The sequence below is a fragment of the Amblyomma americanum genome, chromosome 3 (assembly GCF_052857255.1).
Source record: "Amblyomma americanum isolate KBUSLIRL-KWMA chromosome 3, ASM5285725v1, whole genome shotgun sequence".
Classification (NCBI taxonomy): Eukaryota; Metazoa; Arthropoda; class Arachnida; order Ixodida; family Ixodidae; genus Amblyomma; species Amblyomma americanum.
Window position 1 is genome coordinate 208,493,988 of NC_135499.1, and position 24,481 is coordinate 208,518,468.

At 49.0% G+C, this 24,481-nt stretch overlaps 2 protein-coding genes across 2 annotated transcripts; both read left to right on the top strand.

Moving 5' to 3' along the window:
- Positions 1-964: 964 nt before the first annotated feature.
- Positions 965-11,579, top strand: LOC144124368 (uncharacterized). Its single transcript, XM_077656998.1, has 6 exons — positions 965-969; positions 5,020-5,133; positions 5,613-5,783; positions 7,411-7,512; positions 8,819-8,894; positions 11,347-11,579. The coding sequence occupies exons 1-6, from the start codon at positions 965-967 to the stop codon at positions 11,467-11,469; spliced, it is 591 nt and encodes a 196-aa protein (XP_077513124.1). The 3' UTR covers positions 11,470-11,579.
- A 6,142-nt stretch (positions 11,580-17,721) lies between these two features.
- Positions 17,722-20,997, top strand: LOC144123613 (uncharacterized). Its single transcript, XM_077656418.1, has 2 exons — positions 17,722-19,613; positions 20,601-20,997. The coding sequence occupies exons 1-2, from the start codon at positions 17,722-17,724 to the stop codon at positions 20,917-20,919; spliced, it is 2,211 nt and encodes a 736-aa protein (XP_077512544.1). The 3' UTR covers positions 20,920-20,997.
- Positions 20,998-24,481: the final 3,484 nt, after the last annotated feature.

A 24,481-nucleotide genomic window follows, 5' to 3' on the forward strand; every position in this document is an offset into this window, starting at 1 on the left:
CAATAAACTTCTTGGAGAGAGAGGGCAGGCAGATGGTTCTTTGACGCACACAAAGCGAACAAGGGAGGGGGAAGGCTGAGTGTGCTTTTAAGCGTTTCGACAAGAAAGCTTATTTTTTGCTCGTTAAGGAGAGGATGACGGACCTGTCTTGACAGCTCACGGTTTTTCATCTCTTCTCTCTAGTCCAGGCAGATTATGCAGAAACCTGGCTGGAAGGTAGTGCAGTATGAGAGTATTGCATTGAAATTACGAACATTGTTACTGTACATCACTAAACTTTGCGTCTGCTGCCAATGTCACTAAGACTGAACACCAGCTGACATTTTTGAGGCGCTACGTACGCTAGCGACGGGTTGGGAATAGGCAGTGTAATATGCATTGAAGACGAGCCTGCCTGTCGTACGCTGTTGAAACGGTCTCCTGCTTCCGAAACGAAACGAACATTTCATCTCCATGCAGGCACGCATCAACTCCATAATCCAGGAACGGGCCAAGGGAATCAATCCAGCCACTGATCTCGGACCACAGGCTCCGAAGTGAGTGCTTGGTCTTGGGGCGCAGTTCGAATAGTTTGCGTCTTACATTAGGCTGACGATTACGGTGTACCCCAGAACATGTGTAAATGTATACCGGGTGTTTCAGCGAACACTTTCAAAAATTCCAGAAAATATTGGGTTCAATATAGCAAAAAATAGGTGTATGATGACACTCTCTGCCCCGGCGGCACAATATGCTGCAAAACCACTCTAATTATACAGGAACAACAAAAACCGACTAATTAAGTTTTTAATTATTGTATCTGAGGGGTTAGTCCCAATTGGGAATTTGATGCCGTGAACAAGACGATGTCATATCAGTTTTTGAAACGAACAAAAACTCAATTTCTAGAGCCCCGCAGCGCGAAGAAATCCGACGCTTTTTCGCGCACGCGACCGAAACTGAGCGCACGAGGAGCACCGGAAGTATGACGTAAGCGAAGCGTCCGAACAGAGCGCCCAATTCGAAACGCGTGCGCCAACTTTCCTCGCTAGAGAACCTCGGCGCTCGGCTTAGACCGCGGCCGGCTTCATCGACTGCTTCGTCGCTCGGAGTAAGGAAAATTATAGTCATCGTCTGCTCCGCGGCCGTCGCTTTTGGGAACGCTGATAAGCACACTTGCCGCTCTGTCTGTCTGGTTAAGTCCAGAAGGAGTTCTTTTAATTCTTTTTTATTTTCGTTACTAGCTTCGTGAAAGGGATAAAGGTACTCTTCTCTTACAGTGCGCATTACTGTTTAACGTTAAATAGTGCCGGTATATCGACATGCATGGTATTATTTCTCTCAAGCGTCTATTTATTTTATGCGGTATCGGCTTGACTGCTACCATAAATGAGAATTACTTCGTAGAGGAAAAGTTTCTAACTGAAAACATAACAATTTTAGCACTAAGGTGCTCCGTACCGGCTGGCTCAATACGGTTGCCGTGTGCTGAATCAGACACGTCCCGTGCTGTAAGAAGTGCTATTACTTCCTTTTCCGCAGATGTCTAGCACTTTCCAGTTGTCTAACAAACAGGAATGAATGAAATTTGTACCTTTTATGGATTTAGTTGGTTGCAGTCCTACTTGGACACTCCAGGAAAGAACTAGTTGAAAAGAAGCCGTTTTCACATACCGTGTTCAAAATGCTTGCCGTCCATTGCGATGCACAGTAGAATGCGGTCTTTGATGGAATTCACAGCAGAAATGAGCATCTCTCTGGGAATCTTTTCAATTGATATCTTGACACTCATCTTCAAGTATTCGAGGTTCGCTGGCTCCGTATTGAAAACTCCGTTCTTAACGTGTCCCCAGAGGAAGGTATTCAGTCGTGACCGATAGGGCGACATTGGAGGCCACGCTGTTGTTACCCCCCGCCCAATCCATTGGTTGGGAAAGATTCTCTCCAGGAATTGCACCGCGGAACGAAAAAAAATGTGGCGGGGCTCCGTCATGCTGAAACCACATTTTTTTCAACCCGGCCAGTGGTAGCTCTGAGACAAATTCAGAGACGGCCCCTTTTAAAACGCAGACTGTACTTTTTCCCACTGAGCTTTCAGTCGGCGAAGTAAGGACCGACAATACGGCCGTCATAAATGCCACACCAAAAATTCGCTGCCCATCTTACTTGGGGCTTGCGCTGGCGTGGCCAATTTGGGTTCTTGTCGCACCAATAATGCGCATTGTGCAAGTTGACATTGCAGTCCCTACAACATTGGTCCTCGTCTGTCCAAAGCAATTTGTGCAGGAATTCCGTGTCTTCATCACGTTTAATTAGGCGCCAGTCATTCGGTGTCAGTTCCTGGTGAAGACACACATCATAGCTATAAGCCGTCTTAAAGATGCACCAACTAGCTCAGTTGTCGGTTCTTCTACACACATCATAGCGGTGGTAGCTGTCTTGATAGTGGCCTCCAAACTTATGCCGGGTTGGCTCCGTACGTGTTGGCGACTTCCCAGACACTTGCTTATAACCTGACAGATACGTTCGCGAAGAGATCAATGTCAAAACCGTCGGTGGCGCTCCTTGGTCTCTTCCTTTTCTGAACATGAACTGATCAAGTAGGCTTAAATCGATTAAATATCGATACGAACGTGTGACGAGTCGGCACACGGCGACCAGGATGTTTGGCAGCATACAGTCTGGATGCCGGCTCCGCGTCCATTTGAGCGCTCACACAAGCGATCAAAATGCCCACCTTCACGGCAGTGGAGTAACGGAGTTGCGCTGGCGCGGCCAATCCCACAGTTCACACAATGCGGCGTGACGTTTTAATCCTAGGCGGCACTTCCGCACAGTCAAGTGATTTGAAACACTGGCACTGCAATGGCCTTGTCACACGCGCACCTCCAAGACAAGCACCTGAAATGCAAACGAATGCGCTCTATCGGGAAACTGAAGCTAACACAGGCTAACACAGCCGCAAGAACAGCTGCCCGATAGCACACAGCCACTGCCGCGCAAGCTCTCCTTGCCACCCTGACAAAGCTTTTCTTTTTCGGGCGTCGTTCCTGATGCGCAGCGATAATAAGAAAACAGAACCTAGTGAGTAAATGAATTCATGATGACGCACAAAACGAGCCCGTCGGGCAGCCATACCAGAAATGACGCACACACGCACATAAAAAAAACGCCTGCAGATGCGCCCATCTAGGCTCTCAAAATCGACGTTCCCGTCACTGACGATGACTATAATTTTTCTTACTCCGAGCGAAGAAGCAGTCGATGAAACCGGCCGCGGTCTAAGCTGAGCGCCGAGGTGGTCTAGCGAGGAAAGTTAGCACACGCGTTTCAAACTGGGCGCTGTGTTCGGACGCTTCGCTTACGCCATACTTCCGGCGCTCCTCGTGTGCTCAGTTTCGGTCGCGTGCAGGAAAAAGTGTCGGATTTCTTCGCGCTGCGGGGCTGTGGAAATGGAGTTTTTCTCCGCTTCAAAAACTGATATGACATCGTGTTGTTCACAGCATCAAACTCCCATTTGGGACTAACCACCCAGCTACAATAATTAAAAGTTAATTAGTGGTTTTTGTTAACTACCTAGATGATTAGAGGGGTTTTGCAGCATATTGTGTCCGCTGGGGCCGATAGTTTGATCCTACACCTATTGTTTGCTATATTGAGCACAATATTTTCAGGAATTTTTGAAAGTGTTCGCTGAAACACCCGGTATACTTGCTATGGAAGAATAAGGTGATATAAATCCAAGACAAAGGGCACTCGACACAGGCATTATGCGCCACGTGTGCACGTTTCTTCTGCCGTTGTTGACGGTCATTTTACGCGATTATGTTAAATGCGTGAACAGGTAAATGGAGCAAGTTCACAGAACCGCCCCTGGCCTATCTTGTTTCAACCGCATTAATGCAGGAAGCTAACTGGGGAAAAGAGGCACTAGTGCAGGGCAGACTTTCCGCGCACGTGCTTTTGCGAGAACAGCTAGGTAAGCGTCCCACTTTAGCACTGGGGAAGGTAGTTCCATCGTTGAATTCCGAGTTCCACAGTGTCTACGACTTCTTGATCGAGGAGAAAAGCTTCCACTAATCTTGAAGATGGTATATAAAAAAAAATCATGACCTCGACTAAAGTCAGCACCATGATGCGGCTCGATGCATGGCTTTGGTTCGAACAATCGCCAAATTAAGTGAAATTTTCTCTCGTGATCAAGCCGCGGTGGACGCGGTAGACGCTGCTTTTTACTGAAAACTCATGGTGGTAAACTCTGACTCAGTGTGAATTAAACGATGCTGGACCTATATTGAAGAGTTCAATACGCGCTCCCAATTTGGTTATATCCTGGGACGCGCTCAATACGCTTAGTGCGCTTCAAAAAAGTGTGATATTAAGGTATATACAATAATTGACCTCATATACGTGATCATATCCGCAATAAAGATATGGTTTCTTGGTGCTAGAAAGCGGACTCCGCCTCAAATTTAGTATTAGACAGAATCTTGCTTCAGAGTTAGGCTCGTTTTGCGTAAGTGCACTCAATGCATTAGGCATAACTAAAAGAAATGTCTTGATTATAATGTATGTCCCAGCGTTTAAAGCCAATATGCAAATAAATAACGTGCATGGCCTAGAGCGGGTCTAAAGGGTCCAACACAGAAAATTTTTTTGAGTACGGGCACAATATTTTTTTCGCAGCCATTGAACATTTCACGAACAATTTCGAGGATTCGGGATTTCGAATCCTTCTACTGCAGTTCAACGAATTATCAGCGACCGCTGACACTCATGCGATTATAGAAATACCTGATCGTTGTTCCATCAGTGTTTCGGTGACTGTTCATTGTAAGGGCCGTTTCGAAGCAGTCTCATAGGGTGCGCACTCGCACTTGGTGTACTGGATATTATCTTTGGCCCTGCGTGCAATAAACAGCAATTTCTCTGCTAGCATCATCTCGCTCTTCATACTGGCTAAATTCGTATAAGAAAGGGTCCTCTTACTTTGCATGGAGCCTTGTCTTTTCACGCGTTCTTAATTTTTGATCTGTGCAGAACCAGCGCGGCCGTTCATTTGGCACGCCTAGCCTGTCTGGTGGGATCGACCGAATGCTCCAGGGCCCTGGCCTCCAGCGTGGCCAACCTGATCATCGACAATGATTTCTTAACGTAAGCGACAGTTCGCGCCATGCCCGTAAGCTGTCGTTTATGTGTTGGGGAGACGGGAACCCTAGATGATCCGGACGGGGCCCTGCTGTTCATTAATACGAACATTTTCTTACGTTCAGCCTCTTCTTACGTTCATCATCCGTTGTCATCACGATGCCACCACTGCTGACCACGGTGACGGCACTGTTTGTCAAAGGCCGCCTGGCTCCGGGACGTGTGTCCCTTGCACAGAAGACCTGCCAGCTGTCAACAGACTTACCGTGGCGTCGTACGGACGCTGAATTGAAAGAAAACCAGCGTGACTGGAATCATTTCCTTTACCGAATCACTGTCCCCTCTCATGCAATTCCCTTCAAATCCATCTTTATTTTCTGGCCACAGATGTCAGTCTACGTCGGTGCATGGTGTTTGTTGCTTACGTCGTGAAGTTTGCCGCACTGAAATTTACGAACTTACCGGAATTGTTTCTTCTTGCGCAGGACAGTAGCAGCGGTCACCAGCGTTGCTCCGGACGCAGTGGCGTGCTATATGGGCTCCCAGGTGGCCGACCCAGCGACCTTCGATGCCAAGACGCAGGGCGCCCCGCTGAAGATGCTCTTGGCTTTCTCATCGTGCGTGCCCAAGGGCATCGCTGACGACAAAATAGAAAAGTAAGTTGCGGTGCAGGAAGGAGAAACCAGTGACCAGTGATTACAGTCGAGCTCACTTGTAACGGCCGCCGCTATAACGAACGCTCGCTTACTACGAACAAGGGTAAAGCTACCGTCAAGATAATTATTAAGGCTATGGCCCACCGCTCGGTTAGAGCGAACAAGCAGACACCGCAAACTCGGCCCTGGAACCGAAAAACTGACGCTTGCTGCCAACGCGGAGACGAAAGAGCTTTACCGGACCCCCGTAACCATCACGTCCCGAAAAAGAACGACGGAATTAAAATTGCAGTGAATCGCCGGCCAGGCGAGAAACGAGGATCTACAACATCAATTAGGCTTGCGTGTGGACCGGTTGGGCAAGGTGTCTTAACTGAAACAGAAGCGTCGTGGACGTGAGATAGGGACAGTGTTTAAAGCGAAATTCCCACGCACGATCGCTGACCGACCACTGGAAACGATCTGAGGAGTTTAAAAATCTGTAACGTGCATTGCTGATACAGCCGGTCACGTGGTGTTAGTCACCTACACGATCAGCTCTCCGCCTACTGCACTGATGCTGCACGCAGACAGACAGTATACAGTACATGCATTATGCAAGCTCGTGTGCTGCGCTAGCTTCGTAGCTGCATCCTTACAACTTTGTCAGCCTGTCAACGCTTCGACCAAGAATTCTTATGTCAGTTCCCTAAAGTAGCTCGCCGGTAACAAGGGTATCGGCTAGCAGTACATGAGGCCGTGCTGAAGAGCTTGGAAAGCGCCGCGAAGAGGTCGGTTTTGAAGAAACAAACTCTTGCAGTGGACTTCTTAAAGTAATTGACGCCTCTTTTGTGTGACTTCGTATTTTTGGCCCTACTATGAGAGGTCCACTTACTACAAACTTCTGATACAGTAAACAAAATCCGCGCAGCCGCCAGGTTCGTTTTTAAGTGGTCTCGACTATTATATGACACCGTTGTTAGGCCGCTAATGGACGTCACAGTGAAATGGGCCTCCAGTGGTATGTTTACGTAAGAGCTGCAAGGGGCGAGGACTTACGGTTGCAGTTCAAAGCACCAAATTGTGCACCCAAGTGGGCGTACGACCCAGCGCTCTTGCGCGTGGGATCTTCAACAGCCAACCAAGCGCCGCACCTGCAAGCACAGGCCACTGTCGCGAAGTCATCATTGGCAAGTTCCGTATTATCCGCGACTTGCGAAACGCGATGCGCCGTACGCAAGCGAAATCAGTCACCCTGTGTGTGGTGCGAATCCTCTTCCACCAAAGCGCTCTCTCCTCTCGATGAATTTATGGACTGACTAGGAATAATTACACACGAATGTACTAATTATCATCAACTTGTTCCGGTGATCGGTGTAAAAATCTTCCATTTGAATAAAACATTCACGAATTGAAAGTTACGCGTTAGTGCCGCACCATATAGCTATTAACGTTGCGAGACCGCCTTGTGACGATGGGGTCCACCAGAAGTCTTCCATCAATTTTCGCTTCCCTCTGGTTCCTCCTTAAGAAATCAGTCTGAGTTTCTTATAACAGTGTCTACTGTACCGCAGTGAGTGAATCAATACCTTGATCTCTCACTTGTTCTAAAAACCAACCCACCTTGCCCTACTACCGTTTTATGCAGGGCTGCTGAAACGGCACTGCAGGCTGATCTTACCGGGTTCCAAGTCCGTGTATCAGAAGTTCTCCGCCAGGCGGTGCTGAAGGAACTGGCAAAGATCACGGAGTAAGATACAAATACGTTTTAGATGCAGACAAAGCGCAGTGGAGAACGCGGCACGTGTTCCTAGATTGAAATAAGGCGCATCCACTGCTAAGTGGAGGCGCACTCCATGGGGCCAAGCGGTAAAGGCTATCTCGTACGTGAGCGGAGAGTGCAGTGCACATCTCGTGAGGCTTTGAAGGTGAACGTTTCATGAACGTCGTAGGTTTTGTAACTGGCACAAGGTGCGAGTGTTGCAAACGGACTTCGGGGAGTCGTGTTTTTGCCCACATTTGACGGGAATTTTGCGGCGCAGGCTGCCCTTCCCACGCGTGTTCGCTTCCTTTTAATGTCATTTTAGTCATTGAATTAAATACGCATATGTCTTGCAACGAGGCAAGACAGAGAAAGTTTGCTCGCCTCTTGACTCAGGCCAGGGTCTGGCTCGAGGGGAAAATCAACCGTTCAAGTTACTTATAAAGCCACAAACTGGCCGGTGAGCTCGCTCTTTCAACTCGCGCATTGCACAACCGGAATAGAACATGTTGCCGTTGCTCAAGGAGAATTCCAACAAGTAAACGCTGTAATATCAATGCTTTTTGTCCAGATTCTGTCTTGAACTTTTCCTTGTTACATCAGCCAGAGGCGTTCTTTTTACCGTGTTTCGGTGTGGTATCATCACCAGTCGTCTTACTTTCATGTGTTGCTCGCACCTTTTAAAGGAAAACGATGTTATTTATGTTACAAACCTGCTGTCACACTGCTGGCATGTCACATAATACGAAATGGGTCAGGATAGTAGTCTGGGCTGGTTGGTTCATTTTTCTTGACGGGAACAGCAGCGCGACATGTAAGGAGAGTAAAAAGACTATTCAGTCCTGCGTCCGCTGCAACGTACTGCTGCAGGCTACTGTCGACATTAGCAGCGTCTGCGAGACTATACAGTGCGTTTCACCGCACCACCACTGCTTCCCCGAAATTCCAGATTCAAAAGTGCGGCCGCACTGGTGCAAGTCGTTAAGACTGTGTACCCTGTGGCTCGGCAGCTCATCGCCATAATACAAGACGTAACGTGTGTCATTTGCAACATTGCGATGAACATGCTGTCCCTTTACCGCGTAGCGTTTCTTTTCACCTATTTTGTTCGTGAAAGCTCTAAAAAGCATTCATGTGCAGCTTTTTAGGCTCTATGCACTAGACACGATTGTGGCTAGGTACAGCGGCACAACCCGAAACGGAGGTGTGCCATGCCGCATGACCTTTAGATGAGGCTTTTATCAAAGGAAATCGCCACTCATCCTATCCAACAAATGTGTCGCTCTCTTTTCAGGGAGGCCAAATTCAAGACCGCTGTAAAGAACGCAGCCATTTTGCGCGCAGTTCGGACGCAGGCCGAACTCGACGCCGTAAGTACGCCTCACAGCACGACTCAATCCAATTAACTGATGTCATAAATGTCAGAGAACGTGAGATGTCGAAATTAATCTGACTACGCCCACTGAAGGCAAAGGTCTCTCCCATGTCTCTCCAATTAACCATGTCCTTTGCCAGCTGCGACCACCGTATGCCCGCAAACTTCTTAATCTCATCCGCCCACCTAACCTTCAGCCGCCCCCTGCTACACTTGCCTTCTTTTGGAATCCACTCGCCACCCTTAAGGATCGTCGGTTATCTTGCCTTCGCATTGCATGCCCTGCCCAAACCCATTTCTAAAGAACTGCACTATATAATAATAATGTTGATGTGGCGCTGGGGCACACCAACGGTTTTTGTACCGTAGCATTTAAGCAATAGTCTTTAAAGTTCTGCAGCCTGCCTGTCACCTGCCCTCCGGAGACTGCTACGACAGCCTCCGTACGACCTCCGCAAGCACATTCCTTCTTATACATAGACCGTTGCTGTAAAAAGGAATGTGTAACTACAAGTGTACAACAGCTGCATCTTACCGGTACTCACCTATTGCTTCTTTTTCTATGGCTCTTGCTCTTAGTATTCTTCTGTTAAAGTCCCTCTCCGGGTGCATGTTTCTCGGAATGTTGGACACGGTGATTTTGTCCGTTACCTTAATAGGGATTTGAGCCGTTTTTTTTCAGAGGCTCGTTCCTCTTCTTCGATTCCTGCCATTTATAATATTGCTCTGCCTGCTGCAGTCCTGGCGAGTCTTGTCTTCTGCGCTTGCTTCGTTGCTTCCATGTATTCTTCCAGCTTATTTAGCATGCTCATTTCTTCCAACACTGTGTCCGCTGTTGTAATCGGCGGTCCCATCGCTCTTCTGGCACACCTTCGCACCATGACACTGTGTACACTGATGCCGCGGTGGGAATCTACCCCTTCATAGCGTCGGTGGCTGTAGATGCGGCTGGGAAATGCAAATGTGACATTATAGCCAAAGGCCTATCAATCCCAGAGGCAGAGGAGCTAGCGATCGCGTTAGCCCTCACCGCTACCAAAGCCAAAGTCATCTTTAGCGACAGCAGAAACGTGGTGATGAACTACTCAAGGGGAAGAATCGTCAAGAAAGCGGTCGAAGTAAAAGAAGGCGCAGTTATAGATATGTAAGAATAACATGGATCCCAGCACATACTGGGGATCCAGGCAATGAAGCCGCAGATAGAACTGCGCGTCTAGTATTATCAAGACGAGGGCTCTACTGCGCTGGAGAAATCAAGGTAGTGGAAGCGGAACACTACACTCCAAGGGGGAAGATGGCCATGCAAGGGGAGGACAGAAGAAGGCTGCCCATTCCAGACAGGAAGGAGCTAAGCTACAGAGAGTGCAAGATATTAAGAAGACTTCAAGCGGGAAACTACCCCTCCCCAATATGGAGGGCATGGATCAAACCTAAAAAGAAAGAAGAAAAGGCCCTAAATCTAAAAAAGAAATGCATATTTTGCGGAAGAGTTGCCGACATGAACCACATCATCAGAAAATGCGAAGAAGCTCCAGGAAAAAGTAAATATTAAGACGATGAAATCTGGACTGAAGTATTAAGAAGCCCAGACTCTAGGGTGCAAAAGGAAGTGACCCAACTGGCAGCTGCAGCATCACTTAAATTTAAGTGCAAGTCTTGTAGCGAATAAACCCCCTACCCCTATCCCGGAGGCCTGCGTGCCGTGCCGGAGAGGGTAGGTAGGGGGACAGGTTCAAACATTAAAAGTTTTTCTGAATCTGAATCTTAAGACTATTGCTTAAATGCTACGGTACAAAAGCCGTTCGTGTGCCCCAGCGCCACATCAACATTCTTTATATATAGTGCAGTTCCTTGAGCGGGCCGCTGACCTAGGCACCTCCAACTTACTTAGAGCAGTGACCTGGACCTGGGTCCCGAATTAAGATTTCTCTCTCCTTCAAGGAGAACACTCTGACGGCCGGCAGTCGTCATCGGGTGCGCCAGCAAGCGCGCCCAACAATACTTTCCTTTTTTTGTTACCTTTTATATCCGTTAACTTCTGATGTCAGTACTTTTACCATTTTGCATGTCCCCTATTTCTGCGATCATCTTATTCAGCCGGCACCGAGGTGAGAGATTTTGTGCGGCCCGGTGTACGGCTTCTTGCAGTCACTTTCAAGTGCTATTGAAGGCGAGAAAAACTTACACGCTTACTTGATGCCTGTAATTGACGCCTGTAAGGCAGTCTAGATAAGGAGAATTTCGTCCTCTCGAACTGTCGACACCACACACGCGCTCTCTCTCACACACACACACACAATATTGCGACAAGAACTATTCTCATTTCCAGTACTTCTAAACTGAAGTATGCCCGTTGCAGCACATATGTGCGCCTTCAAAAGCTGAAAACTGCGGCACAAAGCTATAGTCTGTTGACAGAAGCTGAGTAACGGCAATCCGCCCTCCAGGTGAAGGCGTACGGTCAGACGACGTTCCAGATTCCGGCCACTGACACGGTGTTCCAGGATGTCGCAGCTGCACTCGTCGCCAACGCTCCTCTCCTGCAGGCCTGGATCAGGGGCACGCCCTGATGTCGGAGACGGGGCGTAGTTTTTGATTACCTCATCTATCGAGAAGGCTACCTCGAAGCGTTGCGAAGGGATTTAATGTACTTCGAGAGTTATGCGACGTGTTTTCCACTCGGCGGATTTATAGCTGGCTGTGCAGATTGGTACTCTCGAGGAAGACGCAAATAAAGCAAAGCTTCATAAACTGTGCCTCACACCCGCACGCTGTGAATAAAGGCGTTTCTGTACTCCGCCTTTCAGGGACTGGCTCCGCATGCACGGTACTTCAGCCACGAAGACTACAGTAGAGTGGACAGCTGGGCGAGTTGGTACATATTTGCAAGAATACCAGAGGAAACGACGCTCACACATTAAAGACCCACATGACGACGCTACAGAAGCACAGTGGCGCTGAGGCTGTTCTAGACGGCGGTGTAAAGTACTGACGGAATTCTAGATGCCAATGATCTGTGTGTCTATACTCTGTTTGCGTCGCTTCCGCTGGTTTTGCTCGTCCAAAGTGAACACTTCAGTTCCTCTTATGCGCTACAAAAACACACTCGCTTTGAGGCTGCATCAAATCGAGATTGTACACCAATGATCTTCTTTAGGTCTGATAGTGAACACCGACGCAACTTCTCCAATCATGGGAAGCAAGTAGGTCTGCTTTCGAGTCCTACGCCAAATAACTACATCTCGAGGAAGTGAGGTGGAGAAGAACCTGATCTTTCTGTGCGGTCCACTACCACACCTGGCAGCGTGGATGTTATTAACAAAGGCACCACATAATGAGGCATCCGCAGGCTATATCAAAAATATCCAGGCCACCACAGACCGTAGCGGGTGAATTAACAGAAGCGCAATAACACCATTCCGCCTTTGAGGCGAAGGCATACTCCCAAACGACGTTCCAAATTGCAGACACAGGTCAGATTCTCCAAGATATTGAAGATGCAACCGTCGACAAGAGCTCTTCCCTGCAGGCGTGCATCCAGGGCACGCTCTGAACAACGCTTACGGCGCAAGATTCAGAGTTCTCTTGTTTACAGTGTTGCGAACAGAATCGATGTTCTTACAAGATGAGACCTGATCTCGACTTAGTGATCTTTAGTGCTGACTTCGCCTCAGAAACCGGGCGTGCGCGGTATTGCAGCAGCGGAGGCTTCGTTTCACCTGGTAACAGAAGTACTATCTGATCACCTCAGGCTTCCTACTCGATGAAACTGCTTCAAAGCAGTTAATTACTGAAAGAACGCTTCAACGAATTCAAGAGCTGAGCTTAGCCGAAATATTCCTCTATATTGCAATCTCATATTTGTTGCAGAGTAAGTGATCGTCGCGCCAGGTGACATTTCTTGGTTTGTTTCAGCTCGAATGAACGTGATGACCTTGAAATCGCGCTGGACTGTACACTGGCATTGAGAGGATTTTGGAAGCCGAGAAAGTCATCACTGACATCGCACAGTACACGGGCCTCCAGAATTTTGCCTCCATCTAAATGCGCCCGCCGCGGCCGGGATCAAACCCGCGTCAGAGACTGTGAGGCGGATATCCCCCACCTGTTGTGGGACTGCCCGGCGCTGAAGCCGACAAGAATTCGGCACCTGGCGGCAGTGGGTCTCTCACCGGACAATCCGGATTCCTATATTGCCTGGATATAAGCTCCATATCATCGTTCACTTCTTGATTTCATCAGATCAGCCCACATTTTTTCATTTATTTAAGCACCTTACTCATCTCTCATTTCATAGTTTTTATGACCTGATGCAATAAACATCGCTTAAAAAAACCGCGTCTTTCGGGTCAGCAGCCGAACACCTAACCACGAATCTACTGCAGCGGGTCACCACGTGCTCGGAATATCGCAGGGCGCAAGCATTTGCACTCTGCCATATATGAGCTCTGGGAGAGTCGGGCGGGTGTAATTGCGGTGTTTGCTTCAGTCCGTAGCGTTAAGCAAGCACTCGTTCTTGAATCAAAACAAATGATTCTGCTGGTATTTGGAACCCGCCGCAGTGGCTAAGTGGTTAGCGCGCTCGGCTACTGATCCGGAGTTCTCGGGTCCGAACCCAACCGCGGCGACTGCGTTTTCATGGAGGCAAAACGCTAAGGCGCCCGTGTGCTGTGCGATGTCAGTGCACGTTAAAGATCCCCAGGTGGTCGAAAATATTCCGGAGCCCTCCAATACGGCACCTCTTTCTTCCTTTCTTCTTTCACTCCCTCCTTTATCCCTTCTCTTACGGCGCTGTTCAGGTGTCCGCCGTTATATGAGACATACTGCGCCATTTCCTTTCCCCGGAAACCAATTATTATTATTATTATTATTATTATTATTATTATTATTATTATTATTATTATTATTATTATTATTATTGTTGTTGTTGTTGTTGTTGTTGTTGTTGTTGTTGTTGTTGTTGTTGTTGTTGTTGTTGTTGTTGTTGCTGTTGTTGTTGTTGTTGTTGTTGTTTGAACAGGTATTGACAAACGTGCGCGCTCATGCCTTCCAGCGGGTTACTGAAAAATGTGCAGAATGTAACGATTCATAATAAGCAGCCCTCTTATATAAAAGATAAGCGTTTGATTTAAGGTTTAAAATATGATTTTGAGGGAAGGAAATGGCGCAGTAATTTCCTCACATCTCGATGAACACCCGAACCACGCTATAAGGGAAGGGAGGAAGGTGAGAGTGAAAGAAGAGATAAAGAAGTGCCGCAGTGGAGGGCTCCGGTATTTCGACCACATAGAGATCTACGTTCACTGACTTCGCACAGCACGCGGGCGCCTTTGCGGTTCGCCTGCATCGAAACGCGGCCGCCGCGGCCGGGTTCGAACCCGGGAACTCCGGCTCAGTAGACGAGCGCTCTAACTACTGAGTCACCGCGGCAGGTGCTTTTTTTTTCAGCTAAAATAATTCCTTGAGAGGCAACAACATCTGCAGCCATGCTGTGTAATGGCTCAGGAGGAAGTATTAAGGCTCCATCAAAACGCGGCCGTCACAGCCGGGTTCGAACACGGGAACTCCGGCTCAGCAACCGAGCGCTCTGACCACTTAACCGTCGGGGCGGGGGCATTCGGATTAGCTGCAGTGATTCCTTGAGAGGCAACATCTGCAGCTATGCTGTGTAATGACTCAGGAGGAGGAATTAAGGCTCCGATTTCGCCCTACGTAAGATAGAGGAGAAAGAAGATGTCGATGAAAGGCGATAAGTTCCGCTCGTAGGAGCGTCGAAGAGGAGGAAGATGAATGAGGTTATAAGAGCAGCGTGACGTTTCGAACAGTGTTCGAGGCGAAGGCGGCGTAGCGCGGCCACCGCCTGCTTCGCTCTGGGAGCAGCCGTGCTCGGGCCAGAGACGTCGACAAGTCCGAAGAAGGAGACCACAAGCTGCGCTCCAGCTTGAAGCTGTCGGAGTCAAGCACACGCCTACGCATCGAGCGCTACAGTGACGGCATCCTACTGACCTGCGAAGTGGCGCCAAACCTCCAGCCAGGACCCGCCCAAGCCTCGCCCAATGTAAGACTTCACCCAGAAGTCCGGTCAGAACTTTACATCATTAGCGCGACTGGCCAAGGGCTGTCCGTAACAGTGTGTCGCGCCGTACAGTGATAATATCAATGCGTAGAATTTGTAGGACGAGTCTACTGTGCCCGCAGCTGGCAAAATAGCCCGCAGGGAGCTTTTCCGGCAGTTTGACCCCATTGGCTGATTGCGGTCGCATCACGGCGCACATTCAATGAAACGACACTGCCGGCATTCTCCTCCAGCTATTTTGCCGGCAGAATACCCTGCACGAAAAGCTTGCGGCAGCCGGCAGTCAATCCTAACCCAAATAATCTCAGAATGCTTAATTGCCTGAAGGCGACACACTCCCAGGCGAAACAAATACGGATTTGTCCTGTTTTTTTTTTTCCTTTTATAAAAAATTGTTGTTGTGGTGCTTTATTAAAATAATAATAAAAAGGAAGGATAAGATATTTGCTAGCCCCGGCATCTGCCATCGATACTGAAGCACCTGAGCTGAGGGCGCCGCGGGTTGCAGAGTGGTTACGGCGCTCGGCTGCTGGCTCAAAAGACGCGGGTTTGATCTCGGCCGCGGTGGTCGAATTTCGATGGAGGCGAAATTCTAGAGGTCTGTGCACTGTGCGATGTCAGTGCACGTTAAAGAACCCCAGGTGGTCGAAATTTCCGGAGCCCTTCACTACGGCGTCTCTCATAGCCTGAGTCGCTTTGGGACGTTAAACCCTCATAAACCAAACCAAACCAAGCACCTGAGCTGATGCAGCGGAAATAAAGGATAGCAGGCAGAATGGAGAAATGAAATGAAAGGGGTGAGGGGACAGGAAGAGGGGATTGGGCGAGAGGTAATACATACAAACTATTTACACAATTTTTTGAAAATTGGTTTTTGGGGAAAGGAAATGGCTCGGTATCTGTCGCACATATCTCGGTGGACACCCGAACCGTTCCGTAAGGGAAGGGATAAAGGAGGGACTGAATGAAGAAAGGAAGAAAGAGGTGGCGTAGTGTAGGGCTCCGGAATAATTTCGACCACCTGGGGTTCTTCAACGTGCACTGACATCGCACAGCACACGGGCGCCTTTGCATTTCGCCTCCATCGAAACGCGGCCGCCAAGGTTTGGTTCGAACCCAAGTATCCCGGATCAGTAGCCGAGCGGCTTAACCACTGAGCCAACGAGGCGGGTCCTTTTATAAAAACAAAACAAAAAAAAAACTTCTCGAGGGGGGTGCTATGCCCGCCATGTGACTACAGCGAGCCAATAAAACTATACTGCCGGCATTCTTTTTTGGGGGCTATTCGGCCGGCTGCCGGCAATTTAGTCACTTACTGATTTGTAGCTAATAGTTTAGTCACATATCTCACGAATTCAACATTGCTCACGGCTTGCAAGTGACTTTACATGCGTCATGACGGATCACAAGGCATAGCTTCAGCAATATAGAGGTCAGAACAGGTGGCATTAAGCGCAGCAGAGAAACACGCAGGTTTCCGTCGTGCTTTTCTGGTCAGTCATGGCGGCTGCTATGACGTCGGTGCAACCCATGTTACGCACGTGCGTGTCTACGTTGATTGCTCTTCGCGAGGTGTGTGGTATTCGTAACCAAGAGCTTCTGTACGATTAATATCGTATATCTTCTTTTGGTCACATGGGGAGTGGCCTCGAAGCTTCAAATTATCCCCTAACTGTAGTGGCGTCGTCGGCATTTAGAGTACAGCCGCAGTTAGTGAGGGACTGCTCACGTGGCGGTCAAGAGCGCACCTATAGCGACGGTTGTGCCCAGCCATATAGGAGGCTACGGTCGAGCCCAGGCAACGGCGAGGGCTCTCCTGCGCGCTGGCGCGTGTTGACCACCGACTCGTTCCCTTCGGCGTGTGGTACTCGCACATCATAAGGCTGACCTCTAGGGTACTTTCATGATTTACAGTTTGTTGCACTGCACGTTTCTCTAGCGACTTCGCCCTTAGCCTCCATCTTCTTCCTCCCATCGTTCGCCTTCCTTCCATTGGCTGCAGATGGCGCGACGCTCCTTCGAGCATATCCGAGCTTCATGCCATTGGCTGCAGCTGCAACGGGATGACCAGAATGACAATAACTTGATAAGCCGGTTGAGATTCACTTGGATTAGACATTCCCTGTTTGGACCTGCACCAAACCCTGGCCAATCCCCCACCGCGGGTATGTGCCATCATCTTTTCAGGCAACAACAACAACAACAAACTGCTTTTTCCGTGAGGGTGGGCTCGAGCACTAGCCCACCAAAAAAAGCGCCGTAGAGGATGATGCTGCCATATAGGCAGTACTGCGAAAATGAGAAAAAACAATAAAAATAAGAAACCGCTCTTCCAAGGGAGAGACGAGGTGCGGCGATTGGCGCTATACTTACGTTTTTTTTTTTTCAGGGGTTTCACATTACGCAGTAGCATAAGTTTCCCAGAATATTATCGCTCTTTCGAAACGAGGTTCGAAAGAGAAACCAAAACCGCCGACATTTCTTGGCCGTTCTTCGCGAATAGACGAGACTCGTTATAAGACGGCTGCTGCGGTGACATCTCATCTAGAGCAAGTTTACCTGAGGGCGTTTAGTTACCGACCGCTCAAGAGCAACGCAGGAAACTAAACTTAAAATTTTTATATGGAAATCTAAACAAACGTTGCATATTTATCTTGACTTGCAGAGAGAACACGGCATGCACGGACAGCCGAAAGCGACCGACTCTGTACCCTTTAAAATATTTTCCTATTTCTTTCCAGCTGAAATGGCGGACTCTGCAGAGCTTGCCCTGGACACACGGTCACCTTGTCGAGAGAAGCTGCCGCCCTTGACTGACATCTCCCTGGCAGACTTAAGCAGCGCCAGAGGCTCGTTCTCTGGTGCGGCCGTGGACTACGGGTCACCGTGCACGGCTGCGGAGGACCGGACATGCCATATAGTGCCGCACATCTCCGCGTGGAATGAGTTCCTTTTCCACGTTCGCCTGGAGCTCCGTGAAGTGGCCGGAACACGGAGCGGTCAGCTCTGTCTGACGAGTGTGGAGTGCCACGAATACCCTGATGCCGGCGAGGAACAGCTGCACCAAAGCGCGACGCTATTGTTCTGGCTCCTGAGCACACACAGCTGTGTAACGTGCGTCAGCGTCAGCTTCTGGAGGTTGAAGACCTACAGGGGTCTTCTCGCGGACGCCCTCGCCCACTCAGCCGTCAAGACTGTTAAGCTCCAGCTGCCGAGGTGCCTCGTGTCCCTGGACATTAGTAAAATTTTGTCGTCAGTAGGCCAGCTGGAGGAACTTGAACTGACGACAGGCGGCCAGTGTTCGTTCGAAGTTTTGTCTGCACTTTCAATGCTCCTTGAAGTGAAGGCTTCACTGACTGTCCTGAAGGTCCCAGACGTGACCATGGAAAGGTCTTATGCGGATAGGTTTCTGACAGCACTCAAGAGGACCACGACTCTGAAAGAGCTCTCTTTGCATGAATCAATCCTCAGCGAAGCTTCACTTCCTCGCCGTGCTAGCTTTGCGGAGTTCCTCGCGAATAGCACCACTTTGACTACGTTAAGCGTTGGGACGGACTGCGAACTATGGCACCTATACTCGTTTGTCCCAACTTCTCTTTCCTTAAAATGGATATTGAAGGGTCTCCTAGTGAACAGGGTTGTCTCCTCCGTCGTGCTCAGAAATATGACGGTCGATGACGAGAGCGCCGAACTTTTGCAGGCGGTTTTTGCAGAAAACCGAGTTCTTCGCAAGTTCAGCTTGACGTCACAGAAAGGAAATTCGCAGTTTCGACCCACGCTTCTATTTGGTAGCTGGATTGCGGCCCTTGCCCAAAACGACACGCTTGAAGAACTAACTCTTCCCTTCCACATATGGCGGCCGGACAGTTGGAAGGCTTTCCTCGGCACTCTGTCAACAAGAAAGAACCTCCGCATGGTTACCGTCGGGGTTGATATCAGCGATTACGTCGAGTTGCTTCCAATCTGTAGGCACCTCGGTGCAAGCGGTGCTGATGAGAAGGTTTCTTTTGGCACCTATTACGTTGAGAAAAATTTCGAATTACTCGAGTGGAAGGTATTTTCCGAGGTATGCGTATTGTGCTTTGGTAATTTCAAAAGCAGTGTCCTTCACCTGTTGCACAAGTTACCTTTGTTCAGTCACGTCACATGTGCGAGGCTGGACATTTGGGCAGGCGACAGGCCACTGTCTTTGGCTGTCGCTAAGTGCCTGGAAGCGGTGTCAACTTTGCAGAAACTGCATCTTTGGCTAGGGTCAGCCGACGGCTCAAGCGATGATACGGATGGTTGGCAGTCAGTGATTCTGGAATCACTGTCGCGAAACACTAGTGTCACTGAACTTTACGTCACAGCAATGCACATGGAGCAGCAAGACCTTCAACTACTGGCCAACGCCGTCAAGAATAGCCGGAAGATACAAAAAGTGCAGTTTGGAACTGTGTCGCTCAACGAATCCAGCGTCTTGATTCGCCTGCTGTCCGTTGGAATCACGGACAACTATACCCTCCTCAGCGTCACCCTCGACGGGCCGGTAGCGCACGACGCGGTGGGACAGTTGTTCACGGTGTGCGACACGGCACGGCGCAACTCTGGCCTGGTGGCACGCGCTGCTCTGTTCGTCAGAGGGGCTCGACAGGAAAGGCAAGTGAAATAACGACGACGCAACTACTAAGTCCCCTGGGCAACAAGAAGGAGAAACCATTTTATCGGGGCCACATACTAAGCCTTCAGAACACCGATAGCTTGGCGCACCAAAACGAGTTGGTCCCGCCTCGTTGGAGCGGCGTCATCTATAGACGCGCCAGGGTAGAGAAAGTGGGATGAGAGTTTTGATGTAATGTGAGGGTTGGCATGCAAGAAGAGGAAGCATGGGTAAGAAGAGCTGGAGTGGAATCGGCATAGTTATAGCTTTCCGGGGGTGTGGGCAGTGTCCGTCTGAGGTTTTCGAAATATGTGTGGTTGCGTGATAGGGGTGACTGAGTCTTCATCTCATGTCGTTACTGTGCATTGCTCAGTTTTGGTGCGCTATCACAGCCGTGATTCGACGCTCGGTGCGAAAGGGATAATTCAGAACGCGCACTCATAGGAGAAGCATAGTAAACGCTGTTCCCGCCAGTCTCAAGACAAATGCATAGAGCAGCCTATACTCAGCTTGCTGACGTACTTACATAGGGTGCCGTAATAACTGTGATGCATTTGCATTAAAATCTGTCTTCCGTTGCCTCTTTGGCGGTCAGGTACGACCAGCCTTACACTGCAGGGTTTCCCATAATCATCCATTTGTGGTGTATGAACTTCGTAACCAAAGCAATGTAAGAAAGAAACTGCGAGCAGAAGAATGCTTAGTTAGCGGAGAGGAGACAACCGAGATTTTGGCCCCGTATTGTTTTCCGCGGCGCGAGCTAAATAATTACCGCCATAATTATTAACGACATATATGATTAGCGACACTACCAGGAGTGCTTGAACCTTGAGTCCTTTTCCTTCCCTACTTTCCTTAAAGTCCACACTTAGTCCGCATACGTGCTCTCTTCGTGAGAACAGAAACAGATCATGCACAGTTAGCTTTCAAAGCAGTGATCTTACAAACTACAGCCTCGCGTTAAAAAAAGTCCCTATTTTCTGCAGTTGCTTCGCTCGAGCACTGGAGCACGTATCTGACCACCCTGTGCTGCTGGAGGAGCTTTGTGAACGGGAATCCCTTAGCGCGTCGGCGGCAGCTGCAATGATTCGAAGTCGCCTGAAGACAATCGAAGGCATGAACGAGTTTATGCGACTCGCCGGCGTTGTGAAGGAACGCGTCACTTGCCACACGAGCCCCGAAGGGCGAACGCAACTGATGAACCTCGACGAGTACTGCTGGAGACATGTGAGGCAGTACCTCAAGATCGACGACGTGCTAAACAGCGGGTCACCGTCGTCTCATTTTCATGTGCGACTCAACTAGAAATACATGCACTGACTGGAGGGTTTGCATATTTTGAGGCGGCTTTTATCATTTCTTTTTCACTTCAAATACCTAACTTAAGAGAAATGACTGCAATAAATTCACTGTTTAAGATTGAAGAAAATATGGTCGCTTTAGTACTCGCCTTTCTTTATTCCAAACGCTTTCGCACAGATACTTCATTTCATACATTAGATGCAACGCTGCCAAAGCTATAGCGCTCTTGTCCGCGTTGCCTACATCAGCGATCAAAAAGTAGTGCTTCGCTTGTGGTGAGCGAAAAATAATATTTTGCCTGCATGCTTACTACATGATATTTATCATGAACTTGCTTGAATGCGCTCTTATTGTTGACGACATGCTGCCGCATTCTCCTGCTTTAGAACACTCAGCGACAATACAAGCGCTGACTAACAAGCCTTCCTTTTTTTTTTCATGCGGACCACTTCCGCACCTTTCCCAGCGTTGCACCTGATGCATAAAACTGTGTATAAGGCTCCTGTGAGTAATACTTGTTAACTACCAGAATTCATGCTGCAGGCTCTTCTAAGATGGATTCACAAGCGAATGGCATCAAAAGTGAACGGTGCTGGCTTTCAGGCACCAGTAAAATTTTTCTTCCTCATTAATAAGCAAATGATTGCTACAATCACTTCTTACTAATGCTATAGCATTAGGAGGGCCATGAAGGCGAAAACTGTCCGGCAGCGTCAGTGTCTGTGAAGCCTCACCTACAAGGCGACGTTTAGGGCAACTTGCCTCTCTCCACCTGCCGCCTGTCTGCCGTGTCCTCTCCCCTGCCCCTCTCCCTCTATCAACTTGTAGGGCAGAGGAGGAAGACACTGGACGAAGAATGAGTCAGCAAAAATGAAAAGGGCTAAGAAGAGAATCAGACAACAGCAGCCCTAGGCACAAAATATACAGCCTCTCGAAGAACTAGCTATATGAGCAAAGATTAGGCATGCGGGAGGAACTGCCTCTCACATTGCCGGTGAAGTTGCGGCAACCTGGATCTCAATAGCCCTGCCGGTGGCTGTGCTTGTAGCAGTCACCTGCCAATGAAGTGGCTCATCGCTTAACCGCTGCACCACTGCACCGGTAGTGGCATGAGGACTCGCCGCGATCTATGAATGTGACATATTTTGTTTGGTTGTGTAGATGGAATTGGAATAGAAGTAGGATAAGAACTTGAATCGATTGGGCGCTTCAAGACAATGGACTCATAATTGGAACAGATTCATAATTGGGATAGAATTATAACTGGAATAGACTGGTGACTGAAAGAAAAATTCTATCGCATTTCCTCCACATCAATCCAATTTATCGCCCCTAATTTCCTTTGTTTTTGTTCCAGAGTAATTGAAAATGTAAAAAACTTTCATCTATAGCGTTTTCCGACATAGCGCTGTGAGCCGTATCGATAGACCAAATGCACAAAAAAAGAAAGGCTCAGGAAATGAAAATTGGCTTTTGGGGAAAGGAAATGGCGCAGTATCTGTCTCATATATCGGCGGACATGTGAACCGCGCCGTAAGGGAATGGGTAAAGGAGAGAGTGAAAGAAGAAAGGAAGAAAGAGGTGCCGTAGTGGTGGGCTCCGGAGTAGTTTCAACCACCTGGCTATCTTTAACGTGTACATACATCGCACAGCACACGGGCGCCTTAGCGTTTCGCTCAGGAAATCAAATTCACATTTTGTTAGAACTATGGAGGGAGTGCTGACACAGTCTTCTTCTAGTCTAAAATGTGGGCGGCTTCAATGATTGCACGAGGGATTGGTGTATACTTCTCGCTAGAACAGTACATTAATGAAAAAAGGGCTGCAGGAACTAGAGGGACACTTCAAGCAGTGCACGGCCACGCCCCCCTTCACAGTTCGTCCGTAAACGCTGTCAGAATGCTCCATTAGTTCTTCATTGAGACACTGCCCAGTTTACCCGACATAGGTTTTGCCACAGCCCAAGGGAATATTCTACACCACGCCAACTTTGCATGCGACAAATGGTAACCGGTGCTTGACTGTGCAGGCTGGCTTCGCGCTGCAGGGGCGCTCAAGAGGACAGCGCAACGGGCTAACGTCATCATTGTGTTATCGGTGCCTGACAAGCTGTGTCACAGGTTAAACAACGAAAGCAAAAACTTGTGCCCATGTAACCGCGCTTTCTCTGCTTCTAGATACACCTGGCGCCAGTGTTTCAGGAAGATGGCTTCGGAAAAAAATATATATATTTTCGAGCATCAGCCTTAAGGCCTTAAATTAAAAAAGACACTTTATACGACGATCACCACATTGGAAAATCTGAGTGAAAAACTTGACGCTTCTCCCATCTGATTCTTCGCAGTGAGCAATAGAGAGCTCCTACTGGTAAGGGGCTGAGGCCAGTTCCCACTCTCTCGTAAATAATCGCAAGTAAATGTTTTTCACCACCACCACCACCTCCTGAAGCCAACGAAGAAGACAAAGAAGAAGAGTAAATGCGGTGAGCTGATTGTCATGTCATCGGCGTCGAAATCGCCCGGCTGCAGCAAGAGCGCAAGGCCCGAAGAAGGTATTGTGACCTCGGCCTCAAAACGTTTTGCTTCGGCCAAATCTCCTGAATGGCATCTTGCACCAAGCACGTCTTTGGATCGCCGTCGCTCAAGTGCGCCTTCCGGTTATCTCAAGCCTTCATTGCCTTCTACAGGCGAGGTGGTATCTGGGCAGAATTTGCCTGCCACTGCCACTTCCGGTTCTGCGAGCCGTGCTCGCCTAAGCTCAGATACCGCCAAGCAATGCGCTAGTTCTACTTCGCTCACCCTACCGGACCTAAATGTGAAGCATGTTCCTATTTCTACACTACATGCTGCTGACTCTAGTTCAGCAACCGTTCAACGCGAAAGAAACTCGGTTGACCAGGATAACGCCATTATACCACACAATGCTAGAAAACCTGGCAGCTGTGATCCCGTTTCATCTAGGACCTCGATGCACAGAAGGGTGCCTGAAATTGGATCAAAAGAATCAAGCAGAGGATCAAGTCCGAATGCGGAAGAGACCATCGGCATTCAGGGCGACAAAAGATCGGACGCCTTACCATCAGCCAATGATGGCGTTGACACAGCCGCCGTCCCTGCATTGCCAACACCAGCAGATAAGGCTGCTTCTACATTATCAATGTCGTGTGAACGTCAGCGGTCCAGTTCTATCGCGCACGCCAACGAAAAGCGTCGGCCTAGCTCAGCTTCGCCGTCATCGGCGAATCTTCGACGCTCCAGCGCAGCCACCGCTCCTCGTCCTAATCGTTACAATTCAACTGCAATACGTCGTAAAGCTAGCTTGACGCCAAGCGTGGCTAGCAAAGGCTCCAAGGCGTCACAGAGGCGTGCATCAAGAACATCTCTTCGAAGATCAAGCGTACCCACCGTTGAGTCCAGCAGTTCTGTGAGTGCGGAGACGCCGACGTCCAGCGACAGTTCCAGTACCAGCGTCGCGCTCCGAAGGCTGTCTGTATCTAAAGGCCTTCCAAAGCAGATGAGTTCTGCATCTCTGGTCTTTGCAGGCCCATCGGGCTCGAAGCCAGCAC

Coding starts and splice junctions, on each gene's coding strand:
- LOC144124368 (XM_077656998.1), top strand. Junction 5,134..5,612: donor ATCGACAATGATTTCTTAAC/GTAAGCGACAGT, acceptor CTTCTTGCGCAG/GACAGTAGCAGCGGTCACCA. Junction 7,513..8,818: donor GAACTGGCAAAGATCACGGA/GTAAGATACAAA, acceptor CTCTCTTTTCAG/GGAGGCCAAATTCAAGACCG.
- LOC144123613 (XM_077656418.1), top strand. CDS start 17,722: ATGGCGGACTCTGCAGAGCTTGCCCTGGACACACGGTCACCTTGTCGA. Junction 19,614..20,600: donor AGAGGGGCTCGACAGGAAAG/GCAAGTGAAATA, acceptor TATTTTCTGCAG/TTGCTTCGCTCGAGCACTGG.